General features: G+C 48.8%; 1 protein-coding gene across 8 annotated transcripts in view; it reads left to right on the top strand.

Annotated features, from left to right (window-relative positions):
• LOC133341919 (ras GTPase-activating protein nGAP-like) overlaps positions 1-16,410 on the top strand; it is a 625,061-nt gene that overhangs the window by 361,674 nt on the left and 246,977 nt on the right. Inside the window, exon 1 of one of the 8 annotated variants that reach the window (XM_061550753.1) lies at positions 6,071-6,474. The exons of the other annotated variants lie outside the window; for them this stretch is intronic. Within the exon in view, the coding sequence (XP_061406737.1) occupies positions 6,339-6,474 (136 nt within the window). The 5' untranslated portion in view covers positions 6,071-6,338. Of the gene's footprint in view, positions 1-6,070; positions 6,475-16,410 lie in introns of those variants that run through there. 8 annotated transcript variants of the gene reach the window in all.

The raw sequence follows: 16,410 nt of genomic DNA, 5'->3' as shown, positions 1-16,410 counted from the left end.
TATCGCAACATTTTGTGGGGTGGATTGTTTTTCATTATTATAATTATTGGCTGTAATTGAGCTACTTGATGCGACTTGAATATACAGGAGACTCTCGATTATTCGCGTGTGGTTTATCTGATTTGAGAATTAACCGCGGCCTGAGATTTTGACATAAATGAATAATTCACGGGGGTTTCCTTAAGCCCAAATAAATAAATAAAGCAGTTGTACATTGTTATTCTTGGAAATATTTATTACAAGTCACGTGCTTAAACCGAACCAATGTTTGGTCGGTTAATCCGAAATCCACGTGATCGCCTCTACAGTACAGGAGTTGCGTATATTTATAACAGTGGGTAGAGTTTGATTGATGTTGATTAGCATGGCTCTCCTAGCCACTTCGTGGGCAGACTCTTCTGCACGGAAATAGGAAAGTGTTATCACTAATCACGCGCATCGATTGGTAATTCAAACCTTTTTTCGTGGTTTTTGGCATACAGATCCGCGTAAAATTGATATCTTTGGATAATCCGCGATGTTTAATTACACTGGTCAACACACTTTTTCTGGCATAAGGTAAGGTAATTTGAGGTGCTGATTCCAAATCTGGCATCAGTTTTTATCTATCACATCAGGTTTTTGAGATACCAAATATTGCATTTTCAATAAAAACTGCAGAAGAAAAAGATTAAATAAATGTGGATATCTACATAAAATGATATTATAAACACACTATCCTAAAATTACAGCACCATATTTTAACACTAAAGCAGTCACTGACTCGCAACAATTTGCAATCATAAGTGACAGAGTAAATTTTGGTAAAATCAATGAAAGTGGGGTATGCCGATAGCATAAAAAATTAACCCGTAAAAACAAAGTTTTTCACTATAAATCCTTTATATGCGTGGTGGCTAGAGTCCTCTCGTCCTCTGGCTTGAGATGGCTGCCCCTATGGGTCAATGATTGCCTGCCACCATTAAGCAATTGGTAATAAATATCATTTATTTTTTCCTAAAAAGTGTAACATTTTGAAAAAAAATTTCACGAAAATAAATTGTCACGCACAACGAGTCTGTGTGCAAAATGTCAGCTCGATTGGATCACGGGAAGTGGGTTAAAAAACGACCGAAAGATTTGCACGGTCGTAAGCACGCAAGCAAGCAAGTGAATTTAATATAAAGGATTTAAAAATGAGATGTGATAGAGCAAATCTGAGATCAGATCTGGAATCAGCACCCTGAAATTAGTCTAAAACAGCAGCAAAAGTCCAGGCCAGAATTTTTTTTTTGTTGACCAGTGTTATCTGCGGCCCATCATACCTGTCATTAGCGTGGATAATCGAGAGTCTGCTGTGTATATATCTAGCGCACAACAGGCGAGGTGTGTCTCGTGTGGCACCTCGGTGTCAGGCTTTTGAGTATTGGCGTTCTGGCAGAATGCGAGCCTGCGTGTTCAGTTCGGGGTGGGGGTAAGTCAGAGGCAGCAGTTTCATTCTTGTCCTCGTGCAGACGAGCCTGCACACAGCGACACATCCTCATTACCGAATTACAACCTTATCAGCACTCTGCACGTGTCCAGACGCTCCGCATGGCCGTGCCGATTTGCATGTAATTAAGTAGATACCACACTCCCGCTACAGACAGCTGTTACTGACTAATTGTTAAAGTAAAGGTTTTTAGTATGAAAGTTGTTTTAACATTAAAATAACCGTGCAATATTTTTTGTGTAATAATTTTTTTTGAGAAAAATGAAGCATTCATTTGAATACGCTGGATGCATCTCATTCAACGTGATTTGAGCTCTTTAATAAGTTAATACCTCAGTGGGCTTTGCCTGGTAGGATGGGGATGGTTTAGTTTTACGTGTTTCGGTGATTTGTCAAGCCTTTCTTGTACGTTGCACGACTGATGTATTTGTACTGTTTGTTGTTGTAACGTTCTTACCCCGTGCCCCTACTGGGCATCTGTGAAAAAGAGCTTTATAGCTCATTGGATTTCTCCAGTATAAATACACATTCTGCTTCTAATAACCAAGCCTACGAGGAGAGTCGTCCATGCCCTGGGGATGTGAGATTCCCACCACTAGCTACGGCCGACAGAGGTGGGGGGGTGAGCACAGTTTGACGCAGCGATACGCAAATTTACCCTCCCCTTTGAGAATTATTTTTTTCAGCTTCCCTTAAAAATCTTTCATTTTGTGAGTATTGCAAGCAGGGTAATTTTATGAGTGCCATTGTGGCTTTCACTTCCATAACATTTTTTTGATGCGATTCAATTGGCAATCCTGTGCGGATGTTTATTGAAAAGTGTTCACTACGTGGCTTTACATTTCTTACAGCAACCCAATAGGTCCATCACACCACACACGATATCAGTGGCACTCGAAATTTAGGTTTAGTTTAATAATTTTAGCTTAGTCCCAAGTGGATCTTTCAGCATGGTTATTTATTGGAATGTTTGGCTGACTCCTTTTCAAAAAGTTACTCGGCAGTACATGGGGAACATCCCATTCCTGCACTGCCATCGCCTAGTCACCTCTCACCTCCGAAAGCTGCGTGATCCACTGACCGTTGCCGAGATTGAGGCCCGTGTGAACGCTGTCACATGCCTGCATTGTTGTGATGAAACTAGACCACATAGATTTATGCAAATCAAGTGACTGAGTGCAGGTGGGGAACTGTGGCACTGTTCAGTATTGCATTATGATATTTTATGATCCTTATTCAGGTTCATCCTCAAAAGCAATCGCAACGTCTGTGACAATTGATATCTTGATGTGGCCAATCCCTCCAATCGATTGCCGCAGCATAAAATGATTACTTGAAGTGGTGGTGGTATGTCACCGTGGGAGTGTAGCGTTTAGCACGCTGCGCTGTGAACCCGGCAGCCCAAGTTATCGCTCATGGCCATCACCTGTGACGATTATCTGAACCTAGTTCTGGGCCTCCCCTAGGTCGACTCAGCCTAAATTGAGTACCTGTTGGAGTGTATAAAAACATCGCTACTGGGGAGACAAAAGTGGTTGGGCGTGGGGTTGGCCACCCACCCCATCGTGTACCGTGCCGGCCTTCACAGGCAATGGCGGAGCCAGGATTTTCAGGTAGGGGGGGCAACCCCTCCAGCAATGAAAATGATAGGAGTTGTTGGTAAGTAAGGACTTGTCCCTTGCTTTTTATTCGACGCGTGTGCGGCGATGGCGCAGCCATCGATCGAGGGTCAAATTCGAACCGCGTCGTGTGATCGGCATCGCGCTCGCTGAAGGTGTTTGCCTTCAGGGAAGTCGTGTGCTGTATACGCAACTGCGCACAATTCTGTGAGTCACTTATACTGCTTTGCCGTTACTTATTGTCAATTATGGACTCAGACTATTCTCCTATCATCTCATAGAGTCCCTGGCACGTAATAATATGCTACACAGTGGCAGTGGGGTTTGCAAAATGCTGATTTATTACTAATAAACACCAATGATCCGATCGATATTAGGGATTTTGATCAGATCATTGGGGGGCACGTGCCACCCCCCCCCCCCCTACTAGCTGCGCCAGTATTCACAGGTGCTCGCTTAGCAGCACTTACACCAGCAGTCTGTTGAAGGCTATACGAGATCTGAGTTGTCTTTCTATGTATGCATGTTAAACTTCTTTCTCACCGCACATAGCCAACCATTTCTCTGGTGTGTTACCATTACCGATGGTGAGTCAAAGGCAGCCACGCGTGTGGTTCTGTATTCACTGTCCCATCATTTACCATGATGGCTTGACACGGGCAACAATTATCTAAATAGTTGTATAAGGCTATACAATTAAGCGTTGTGTGTGTGTCCCAGTGCACGTGAGTCTTCACTATGTATACATGAAACATTGTGTGTCGGCGTGTTTACATGAGTACTGGGCTCTGCTAATTTCCATTGGTGCGCTTTGGTCAGAATGGATATTCGACATTTGTATGGTTGGGACCAGACCACGATTCAATTTTGACCAACTACTCCTGCAGGTCACTTAATATTGTTTGAACCATAACAGCTAGACTGTTCATTAATGCGAATGGGAACATTTCTGGGTTAAGCAAAGCAATAATGTCGTGAAATATATTAATTTCAAGAGTGTTGACACTTACCAATAAGCACAATTCTCACATAAACTAAACAATTTTTTTTATACTTTACCAGGTAAGGCCCACTGAGCTATATAACTTTTTGAGCACCAACCTTGCCACAAACGATAGCTCAATGCAATTGCTTGTCATGTCGACATTTATAGCAGCCACATACTCTAAACGCATGTTGATCCTAAATATAGAGGGAAAAACCTGAGGACCCTGGGAAAAATCCACACTGACCACAGGGAGAGAGACACACAAACTCCAAATATACAGGCGTTATGGTCGGGATGGAACCCACAAGCTACTGTATACCAGGCAAGGTAGTTAACATCTCCTGGCCACCGCGGCGCCCTAACATCGTGGTAGCGAACAGCGTTGAGCTCCTACAGTTTTTGATGCCGGCTCCTTCAAGACGAGCGCTGAGTTCACGGAGGGAGGGCCGGGGTGGGGGGGCTGCACAGTTGGTGGTTTTATTTTTTGTGGCTGTTCGCAAGGGAGCTCTTGGCCCTTTACTCTCCCCGCAGGCTTAGATGTCTCTCTCTCTCTCTGCGCTTGCATCAATACAAGCCAAACACCCCCCCTTCCCCCAGCTGCCTTGGGCACACTTACAGCAGGCGGGCGGGCTGGGAGCTGACAGCGCAGAGTGGGACGGAGTCCCGGAATGGAGTGTCGTCCAAACCCCGATTAGAAATCCCTCGCGGCGCCCACAGGATGCGGGGAACAATCGGTTTTGCTGCCATGTGAATGTGGCTCCGAAGTCGCCCACGGTGGTCGTGACTCTCCGTGTGGACGTATTGGCGGTGCACCGGTGCAGCGTATGACACACCCGCTCTCATAAAACAGTCTCAAATCACAATTTTAACCGGCATTCGTCTTGTGACTGCTTCGACATCACGAAAACTGATTTTGACGCACCGCCACCCCGCAAGATGCAAGATGTTATGACCGGGGGGGGGGGTTGCAAATCTCGGGAAAATAAAGAATGATTGCGAACTTTTTCTTTTTGTTGCGTACTGCCCAATACTGGAGGTGTCCTCTGTGAAAACGGATTTTCACTGTCCATTATTTCGTTCAGTAGCGTGTTGTCGCTACGTTCCACTGGGTCTCACCGTGACAGCTTGGGTTGGGCAGTCACGTGGACCAGATTGAGTTATGCATCCCGCAAAGCTCTTGGGAAATGCTAGAATCCGGGTAAACGATATTCTTTGCGATGCTTTGATTTTTACAAAACTGCAATGATTTTTTTACATCTCGCACTGTATTGTATGTGTGTTTGTAGTGCTCAGTATGCCCAGACAGGCTTGATATTCAATATTTATTTGTTTAAAAATGCAATCAAAGCGGCTGTACTCTCTCTCTCTCTCAAAGCAGAACACACACACTGTCTTAAGTTAGGCCGTGCTCAAAAAAGGTAAGCTAGAAATTCACAACACTCGTCTACAAATAAAAATCCCGGGACATGTTTATTATGCTTTTGTATTGTTTGTTGTAACATTCTTACCTGCCCATACTGGTCGTCTGTGAAAAAGCTTTATAGCTCATCGGATTCCTCCAGTATAAATCAATATTTAGATTCTGAGATTTAAAGTTTGCGCATGGTGAGGACAAGGATTTGCACTTGTGGGGCTCTTTCAAGGGCCCGGCAACCCACCTTGCATCATCACACCTCATCTCGACTGGAGAAATTAGTGAGTCTCTTTCTGTAATTGTGGCAGCGGATGAGCGTTTACTATGGGGTAGGTCTCTGTCTCGGACGGTGGGGCTGAACCACGGACGCCGCGCTCGCTGCTCGCTCGCTCGTGCCGTGCTCTCGGAATGGAATGTCTTTTTTTGGTTACTTTCGTCCCATTGGTTGCGGCCGCCTGATGGGATGCACCTGTGGAGGGAGGGAGGGAGGGAGCGAGCGCTGGGGCGGAAACTTTGGGATCGCTGTTTTTCCCAGGGCCAGGCCCCCGAGTGAAACTCCTGCGCACGTTTCCTTTGTTGCCGGGGCCCCTCGCGCGCCGTGCCCCCGACTCGCGGGGCGGAGGCGGCAGAGGCAGCGGCCGCGGTGGCCGGGAACCTAAAACGTAACAGACGTCAAAATTCGCGGCAGCCCGGGAAATGAAAGCGGCGGGAGTAGCGTGGTGCGTGGAGAGTTCCCCCGACAGAAGCGACGGCGGCAGGCGGCGTTGACGACAGCTCGCGAGTGCTCTCCCAGCTTGCTGCTGGCCGCGCGGCGAGGGAGCCCGCGGCGCGCGCGTGAACGCCGAGATGCCGCTGGCTAGGAAGGGCTCAGGAAAGAGCTACTACCGCCTCCTGGGCAAGCACGTGTTCCGCGGCGGTGGCGGTGGTGGCCAGCGGGCCAGCCACGCACGGCCAAGCAGCAGGCTGCTGCAGGGCACCTGGGGTACGTGTGCGCTCGCCCCGGCTCGCTCGGCTCACTCTGCTCATTGCGCTCACCCAGCTCGCCCTCCTCACTCCGCTCACATCGCTAACCTTGTTGACCCCGCTCACCCGACTCACCGCATTCACTCCGCTCATCCAGCTCACCCCACTCACCCTGCTCAGTCCTCTCACCCCACTCTTCCTCACTTCGCTCACCATTCTCACCGCTCGCCCCACTCATCCAGCTTGCCGCTCGCTGCTCACCACCTTACAGTTCGCGGCGCCACGCAGCTCTCCTCTCTGCGTGCCACGCTGAGCGCTGGTGAGGAGGCTGTCGTCGCGCCGTTATTGACTCGATGTGAACGGCACATTTTCTAATTTCATTGCTTGCTTATTTCTTTACCACCCCTCCTTGCTCTTCTCCACGAGGCTCCGAGTAAGATGTTTCGAGCCAGAGCGGCCGAAACCTTCGGCCGAGCGATCGCCCGGCGTTAGGGCGTGTGGAAAAAGAGGCTTCGTCTGTGGAGCGTTTTCGCTCGGAGTTTTGTGAGAGGCGGGATCGTTGTTAGCGTGCTGCGCGCGCGCGCCGTGGTGCCACCTTCGTCGTCGTGAGTCGCGCGCACGCGAGAGCGGGGCACGGGGCCGCTCGCTGCCAACAGCCACTCGCGCGTCGTCGCTGTGACTCGTCCGTGATGTCATCCGTTTTGAGAAGCAAAGCTTAGGGATGTCACGCAAACGAAATAGTCCTGTTATGAGCTCACATGGAGAAAACACACGATTTTTACGGACTATGGGTTCAAAATGTGTACGTCTGCTATATGAACATGCATTGAATGCGAAGAGAATTTAGCTTAGTGTTTGTTTTAGTTGTTTAGCGAATGACTGAAAAAAACTTTTAGACAATTGCCGAGTCTGCAATAGTAAGCTGCCATCTCTCATCTCACTGGAGCCGAGTTGGATCAGATTTTTGTGTTTAGTTTATTTTTCCTTCCCCCGCACCTCCGATTAGCATGGCTGGCGATGTACAGTGCGAAAGAAGTCCAACACACACACACAAAACCTCTCCTTTAGTTTGCTTTGCAACAACAGTTCACCGTGCGACGCGTGCCGCTGTTACTTCGCCACCTCGGCCGTTCTGAATAATTCACGAGGACGCATGTGGAGATCGCGGTATCACGGGTGGAGCGATGGCATCGTCGCGTTGTTACAGAGCAGGCGTCCCACCTCGCTTGGATGGCTGCTTGGGGTCTGTGCCTGGCACATCTCCCGTCTTGGCTTCACGCTCCTCAAACACCTAGTGACGCTGACATCGCTGGGGTTGCCAGCTTTCATCACTGTGGACCAAACCCAGACATGTGTCACGGTCGGCACAGGTCTATATCAATACTCTGTCGTCTCTTTCGATGAATGTTCAACACAACACTGGTACCAGATCTCGCTGCGAATCAAGTGCCGATTCCCGGACTATTGTCTGGGTCAACCCAGACAGATGGCGACCCGAGACGTCACCAAGGGGCCTGTGCAGTGCATGCCCCGTGGCAAGACTGCATTGATCGGTGAAGGTGCCCTGACAGGGGGCGAGAGGGGGGGGGGGAAACTCCCCAAGTGTTAGGAGATGACAGACTGAAGCGGCTGGCATCTGAGCTGGCCACGATCCCCACTCATTGCGTTGTAAGTGCTGCTCCGCCACCTTGTGTCAATGCCATAGGACGGCTGCCGACAGCTGCCTCGTGGCACCTGTCCATAGCTTCCCTTCCTTCCTTTCCCAGAGGCCTGCCCAGACATCGCCTCCTTTCGCTGGTGGCAAGTCTACGTGCCACTGTTACGAGCCAGACCTGATGTCCGCGCGTGGGGTCCAAGTTTTAGAATCGGAAACAGAATGTTTATTTATACTGGAAGAGGAATCATATGAGCTATGAAGCTCTTTTTCACAGATGTCCGCTAGGGGCACGGGTAATAATTACAACAAAAAAAGATACACAGGGACAATGAGTGGTGTGGTAGTCCATAAACAGACTGGAAGCTTTGCTTATAGAGTGGCAAGTTTGGCAGCAATGGTGGCTCACACCTAGGGCTTTAACCCCTTTTCCACTGTAGACCAAACCTGGACATTTATGGGTCAGCCCAGGTCTATCAACATTACACGGTAAACTAAGAAGGTTCACTACACCACCGGTACCAGATCTTGGTACAAATCCTGCCACCTGACCACAGATGCCAATTTTCGGACTGTCTGGGTCCAGCCAGACTGGTGGAAGCCAATTGGCAGATATGGCCACATCCCAGGAACCTCCAGACCTGCTGGCTTATCGACGTGGCCAGGCGACTGCGGTAGAGAAAATGGGTTCCTGGCCTCCATTTACATCGTTTTCTTTTTCAGTTGTTATTCAGGAACCCAGAATACCAAGTAGATTTTGAAGAGGGGGACCATTTGCGAGTGGCTTTTCCCCAGGTACACCACTTTCCTCAAGCATACAGAGTGCGCATTTAGAAGAATTTGACCGAATATTCCATGAAGAGACCCACTAGAGCACGGCTTGAGCCACAATGTGCCTTTCTTCTATAAGTGAAGGACAATGTTTTCCACTCAATGGACAGGCAATGCACTAGCCATTCCCTATCAAGCCGTATATATGTTAGCAGGACATGCACCTGAATATCCACGCTCAAAACCATGCTGTAGTATGTTGGGAATTTGTCTTGAGGGTGTAATCTAAAATGACTGTGGCAAACTGTGTTGGGCTTCATCATGTCTCGAATCCTGTGACGCTATAACTTTGAGAAGAGGTTTTGCTATCGGCGTTTGTTAGCTCATCGTTTCAAGCCATGGAAAGAGAATAGCAGTTATTGTTGAGAGGGCCTCTGCGGCCTCTCCTTGCGATCCTGGTGGCTGTGTGTTGTCGCTCTTGCCAAAAAGCTTACCATGCTATTTCCGTTATTCACTCATGAGTACCTCTAGCATTATATATTTTATTTATCGCATGGTTTACACCATCTGTTCCCCAACCTCCTCTGTTCTGCGGACCACTGGAGCTCCGCAAAGCTGTGGGAAGCAATCTGCAAAACTGTTGGATTCCAATGTTTTTTTATTTCTTCACTCAACGGCACATTATTTTCGCTGCCTGGTCGTCCGCAACGTTTCTGTTGAGGATTGACCGGTGGTCCGCGATGTGCAGAGAGGTTGGAAACCCGCCGGTATCCCAACAACCATGGCAAGCAGCCCCTCTGACAGCTACAAAAACACGAGCCCATTGTTGGGGCTGTGCGCTTGCAGAGGAGTTGGCGGCGGTGTGCCATCGTTAATGTGAAACATCCTGGCCAGGATAAAAGCAGGAAGCGAGCCCCAGCCGTCGGCTACGAGCATCGGGTGAGAGTGCGTGGGCTACGTGGCTCGCTGTGAAGGCCTGCGTCCCACGTGCCCCAACACGCTGCGAGGGCCTACGTCCCACGTGCCCCAACATAATGTAAGGGCCCGCGTCACACTCCACTGTAGCACGGTGTCTTCCCACGAAGTCATGTAGCAGTGCATCCGGCTGGTCGTAAGAGCTTATTAAAAAGGGACCTTTAGAGAGTATTCTTTTCCATATTGTAACGTAGATTAAAGTAAATGTGAACCTGTGGCATACAAGATATACCTAAATCAAACAGATGAATTGGCGTATCGTATGATATTTCACAAATATCACCATTATTATTGATGTGTTAATAATTTAAGTCGAATTTAATAAATGAAATGGGAAAATTAAAAGTAATAGCATGTCCTTGATACGTGAATGTGCTGATGTGTTTGTGAAGTGAAAATCAATACCTAAACCAGTCCAGTTAGAAACGTGCGTTTAGAGTATTTGGCTGCTGTAAATTTCCACACGACAAGCCACTTCATTGCGCTATCATTTGTGGCCAGATCGCTTCTGAAAACGAGCTACATAGCTCAGTGGGCCTTCCCTGGTGAAATACAAATAGTTTAGTTTTTAACGCCGCCTCAATATGGGCACATGTTATTGAGCATTAACACTTGATCATATCTCTGGTTTTTTTTTTTACAAAAAACGTATTCCCATTGAGCTGTCACCTCGAGATGAATCTTTTTGCCGGTCTCACAGAGCAACACATGCACCCCGTGTGTGTGTATGTTTGTCAGATGTTGGCCCACAGGAGATTTTTCACAGCCACCTCCCCAAGAAATCCTCTCAGGGTTGTTTGTATCTTTATTCGCGCTTTGCGATGAGACATTTAAAGCTTTGTTTTTGATTCTCCGTGCTATAATTTCGCCAAATCAACTTCAAAACCAAACTTAATATCGTTTATTTTGTGTGTGCATTGGTGACCAGACCATCATATTGCTACACTATGGGCAGCTGTCTTGATTCCAACTCAATATATGTATGTACGTTTAACTTTTTTGTAACCGTAACCAACCGTGCTAATTGGAGGTGCGGGGGAAGGATAACAAACTCAACACAAAAATCAGTTGTAAAGAAATTAGTCTTCAATCTAGATTTATAAGTGCATAGCTCCAGTGACTTCCTATATCAGAATCAGAATATTTATTTATACTGCAGGAAGAATCCGATGAACTATAAAGCTCTTTTTCACAGATGTCCAGTTGGGGGGGGGGGGGTATGAACGTTACAATATTCTGGCCTCTCAGCTACCCGACCACCTCATTAAGCATTAACCCTTAGCAATATGTATACAGGTTAATGTTTAAATACTGTGTGCAGCTGTGTACCCACTCAAGCTTGTTGATTGATGTTGATTGTAAGCTCAAGCGGTGCGCATGTCAATGACGCGCAGTGCTTTCTTGACTGCACCACCTCTACAAACGTTCACAAGTGCACGCTCGGCGTTACGTTCGTAGTATAACTACAACTCTGGTTTCTTGGCGATGGGGGAAGCGACGGGTTAACTGCAAATAAAAAAGGGAGGCCGAAGAATGTTTACTCAAGATAATTAACTGATTGAATATTTAGAATCCTCGACATAGATTATAATTTAGAGCGCGCAGTACATCACAAAAACAAATTTCGGCTCAAAATGAACTATTCAACACGGCGGCAATGAATTTGAAGAAGTTGACCAGGTGGGAGCCAGGAGCTCACGGTGTTCATCACGACTTCTGCGTTGATGCCGATGCCCACCGATCGCTGAGTTGAATATTAACGAGCCACAGAGCATATGCACGAAGTATGTCATGCTGAACTTCTTCCGCATTGTACGTAGCCAACTTTTCTAATCAGGAGGTGCGGGGAAAGGACAACAAACTGAACACAATAAAGTCGTTCTAAGACGTGAGTTTACGGTCTTGATGATTTGAAAGTTGCATAGCTCCCTGTGGCTTCCTCATATCGGAAGGAAGAGCAGTTCCAGACGGCCGCAGAAGCGCATCTGAAAGCAGCGCCGCGTGATGATGCGGTAGCCGTCTTTGAAACGTGATGCAGAGAGAGGCCCCCGCGTTGTTTCGTTGGTTTCTTGACACTGTGGCGTTAATTTCCACGGCGACTGCTGCTGCTGTGTACCCCCCTGGCGGAATGTCGCGACCGTGCCAGTCGCACGGCACGCAAGCGCGGGGGGCGGCGCGCAAGGGAAACGGCAAAGGCGCAGCGCAGAAAACGTGCACCGGCGGTTTCCTGTTGTGGTGGAGGTTTCTTGTCAATTGACAGATTTTTCTCAAGGCAGCAGTGTGATCAGTGGTAATAAAATGTGGGCTTGTGTTTTTTGCCTGATGGCAGGATTTTGGCTTCCAGAAGCCAGCGCTGTCTTGCAGTGCAAACCGGGGTTGGCGACTGACATCTGCGCATTTTCCTGCAGGGTCCACGGTCCGATGTGGGGTTTTCTGTCCCAACACCTACCAGATGCAATCTTTGTTTGTTAAGTCATCTCATCCGTATGGACGAGTGCCTGTACGTGCGTTCACCTCACACGAGGGTGACGGGCAACGTTTTGTCAAGCTCGGTAGATTTTGACCAAACTTTGCGTGAAGAGTCTAGGGGTGTCAGTCGGCAGTAACCAAAGGTCAGTGAATGAGTTGAAGCCAGACGCACGCTTCCCAGAATTACAGGCTTTATGCATTTGGGATTAGATTGAATGTGCCTTTCTACGTAGCATGAATATGATTTGAACGCATCTCTCCTCTTCTTCTTTCGTTGCTGCCCACCTCTCGCTTTGCTCATACAGGGCCGTGACTCCACTTTGTGTTTAGGAGATATTAAAATGCATGCCCCAGCAGGGCCCTTAAGATCTACCAATGGTGCCCTTCTTTGTACACCTCGATCGTGGCTGCATTCTTGGATAGATGGGACATTTACTGTAGAGCACTACTGGTGCCACCCCCTGGTTGTGGAACTTCCGACTGGTGGCCACACCACCTGGTGATGGAACTCCCTCCTGACTCTGTTAAATTGGAGTATTCTAGAATTTTTCCGTAATCTTTAAAACGTGACTGCATCTTTGTGGGTTGCCAGCCTCTATATTTATAACGGTACTTTTTTGCCGCTGTGTAAAGTAGTTCCTTTCTACTGTACATACCTTGCTTACAAAGAGCTGCTGCTGTTCCGCTACCTGCCAGCGAGCTTGTGTAATTAACGCCCGGCTTTGGCACGATACCCACTCTGCTAATCTGCTCTTGCAAATGATGCTGCGATTCGCGCCCGTGCGCACACAGTTAGGACATCCCCTGCACAGAAAGGGCTCATTAATTTCGTAATATCCCTGAGGTGCCTCACAGCATGCTGAACGCGAGCAATCAGGGCTGCCACATTTTCCACTGGAGACCATGCGCGGAAACACTTCTCAGTCGGCCTCGGTTTGTCAAAGCTGTGCAGTTGAATGCGATAAGCTTCAGCGACGTAATTCCTCCAGACCACGGTACAAATATACATTTTTGCCACGCGGACACGGATGGCGGTTTCCTCGACTGTCCGGACAAAACCCGGACAGGTGGCGACCCTGTGAGCGATATGTGCCTTCGCACTTTGGCGAGGGCGCTGGTATCACCCCGTCCATGGCCCCATTGTGAGCTTCAAGGGAAGGTTTGAGTATCGCTGCGGCTTTCTTTCCTTGTACCTACAAAAAAAATCGAGGTTAGCAGCTGCAGTGCACACACTGCCGTTGTTGTATGCTGACGTGCGCACGTTACTCAGAGGGTTACGGTTGATGCAAGCTGATCTGCAGATGAATGACAGCGGCGTTGTGCGGTAATTGATGCCTGCAACACGTGTGCTGCACTAGACATGCGCGCTACACGTGCAGGAAGGAGGTGATGCTCTCTACCGAGTCGCTGTGCGTTGTTACTGCTTTGCACGCTCCAGCATGCACAGTGCATCATTCCTAAAAAGGCAATGTTTTGTTGTCTATCATCATTCACATATCCCACCGCGACGGAGCAGCGTCGTGTAACAATATTACAAAACCGCTTTTGTAGGTGGGCTATATTTGTTGCAGTGCCCCGCTGCTGCGGTGCGACCTGACGGCTCCGTCGTCGCTTGGCGAGTTCCGTTGCGCCGGAGCAGCGTAACGCAACGGCGCGCTGCCATTGCACTGTTTCCCAAACGAGGTGCGCGTTGGGTCTCGCGTACGCGCGATCGAGGTTGGCGGACTCGGGCGGCTCGTTCATACGGTTGAACGTGTGCCATCGGCACGCCGAACGGCCGGCTCCTTCTGGCATATCCTTGTGTCAACGTTCAGAGACGCGTCAGCGGCGGCTCTGAGCTGTGCCACCATTCCTGGGCAACAAGCGGACCCGGACTTTTTGTCAAGCGGCGTCGCAAACCGGGGGCGGAGTTACCGGGCCGGGTGGCGGCATGAGGCATGCCGGGTGGCACGAGGCCCGGAGAACTGCCAGCGGTGGCTTTCTTCGCAAGCCATTACCACCGCAGTGTAACGTTGCGCCGTCACCTGCCACCGCGTGACACTCGTGGGGGGGGGGGGGGGGTGTGGGGGTCGTGATCTCCCTTCATGAAAGTCGGAACTTTGGGTAGTCTTCGTTTGGATCGTCGGCGTTCCGCGCGGCGTTTCGGCTTGAAGAGGATGGGATTCTACTCGTGTCGTGTTTTCTTTGGCATCTTCGCCGCTCCTTTCCTGTAAAGACGTTTGCCTGGTGCTCGTGACGGCCAAACTTGGGGAGCATATAATACGGGTCGCAGAGCCGCGTGGTGAGCGAGCTTAAGTTTTTGGCTGCCTTTTGAAAAGAATCGGGAGAATGTAAAACAATATCCCATTGTGTAGATATTTTGGTTGAGGCACTGGTCATATCCCGAAGTGTGAAATAATTATAAAAAGCAGGGCTTTCATAAACGGCGAAAACATTTTTTCTCAGGGGTTTTTATCGGGAGTCCCCATAAATATCAAGGCAATAAAAATGACTGCAGTGGAACGGAAAACATTTTGGCGATCAGATTCTCATCGGTGGCTCCCGCACAACTTTGCAAAAACATGTGCGTGGGAGCAGAAAAGCAAGGCTTTATCAGCCTAGAGTCTTAACGTAAAGTAGTCTCATGTTATTTAAGGCAACAAACGCATTCCCACCATAGTTTACAAGACTGTGATTAAGTCCAGGACAGTAATGCCTGCTTGGCCGCTCGTGCCCTTCATTCAATTAGATGATTTTTTTTGCTGACCGCAGCAGTGGCAAAGATATCGCAACGCATGTGCCAGGCTTCACCTGAGACGGCAGAAGAGGGTGGGGCGAGGTGGGGCGCGGTGGGGTGTGGTCGGGTCATGGTGGGGTCACGGTGAAAGGGGCGCCCCTCGCAGGGAATCGCGTTAATGATCGTTAGGGATAATGAGCTCAGCTGGAAGTGTGCCCCCGCAGCGGAAGAGTGCAGTGGCCGCTTTTGTGCGAGTGACCAAGCGGATGTGCGGAGGAGTCGGGGGTGGTGGGGGGGGAGCGGTGGCTGGGCGAGTGTGTTCCGGCCTTGCTTAGCTCAGCACAGGGGGGTGAGCGGGGTGGGGGGGACCCTTCTTTGGACGGCGCTGAACTCAACGAGTTGGTCGTCTCGTGGCCTCCTGAGTTTCCACGTGGGCCATTATTTCACGGTGTAATCGCAAACTTTCTCCGTTCGCTTGTGGGAGGAAGCCCACTCAGAACCGCAGAAGAACGTCTGGAGCAAAATTTAACTGTTCTCCCCGTGGAGTTTGCATATTCTCCCATTGGCGGAAGCGTGGATTTTTCTCCAGGTCCTCTGGTTTTTCCCTCCACATTTTGAATCAACATCACACGTTTAGAGTATTTGGCTGCTGTAAATTTCAGAAAAAGAGTGATATAGCTCAGTGAGCCTTACCTGGTCAAAATTAAAATAGTTCCGTTTTTTTGTTTGTTTTAACATTGATTGATATTGGGTGGCAAGGTGTCACTGTGGTAACACGTATGCTTCACACTAAGAACGGCCCGGGTTCGATTCCCAACTTGGGTGCCTTTTCGTGTGGAGTGTGGAGTGTGGAGTTTGTATGTTCTCCCACTGTTCTCTATGGGCTTCCTCCAGTTACTTCCTGTAGTTAATCACACACACACACACAATGTCATTATATTGGGCAAAAATCCCTGGGCTGAAAAATTTACTGCAAATCACCTACATTTGTTTTTTATAAACATCGTCTGATGTCAGCCACAGTGTCACGTGCGGTGTCACTCGCAATGTCAGCCACGGTGCCACCCACAGTGTCACCGTGGGCGATGGAGCCGGTGAGAGGGTAAAGGCCCATAGGAGCCCTGTCATCGCCTGCTACCGCCACTGCAAACCAAATTCACCGCGACGCCGATCCTCTTTTCAATCTGGAATAAAATGTAATGTACATTTTCATAATGTGCTTATTTCGCTTTCTTGGCATACTTACAAAAAAAAGAGTCTGAAGAACATTTTACAATTACGTAGCACAGGCGAGAAGCAGGTTGAAAATGTTCACGGCCACTTGCAGGGTTTAGATGCTATCGAATGTGGCGGTCGGTGGTGCCGAGTGA

This window comes from Lethenteron reissneri, chromosome 12, assembly GCF_015708825.2.
Source record: "Lethenteron reissneri isolate LAM-NWPU_2019-01 chromosome 12, ASM1570882v1, whole genome shotgun sequence".
Lineage (NCBI taxonomy): Eukaryota > Metazoa > Chordata > Hyperoartia > Petromyzontiformes > Petromyzontidae > Lethenteron > Lethenteron reissneri.
The sequence above is the reverse complement of the archived record's forward strand: the minus strand, read 5'-3'. Positions and strand labels throughout refer to the sequence as shown.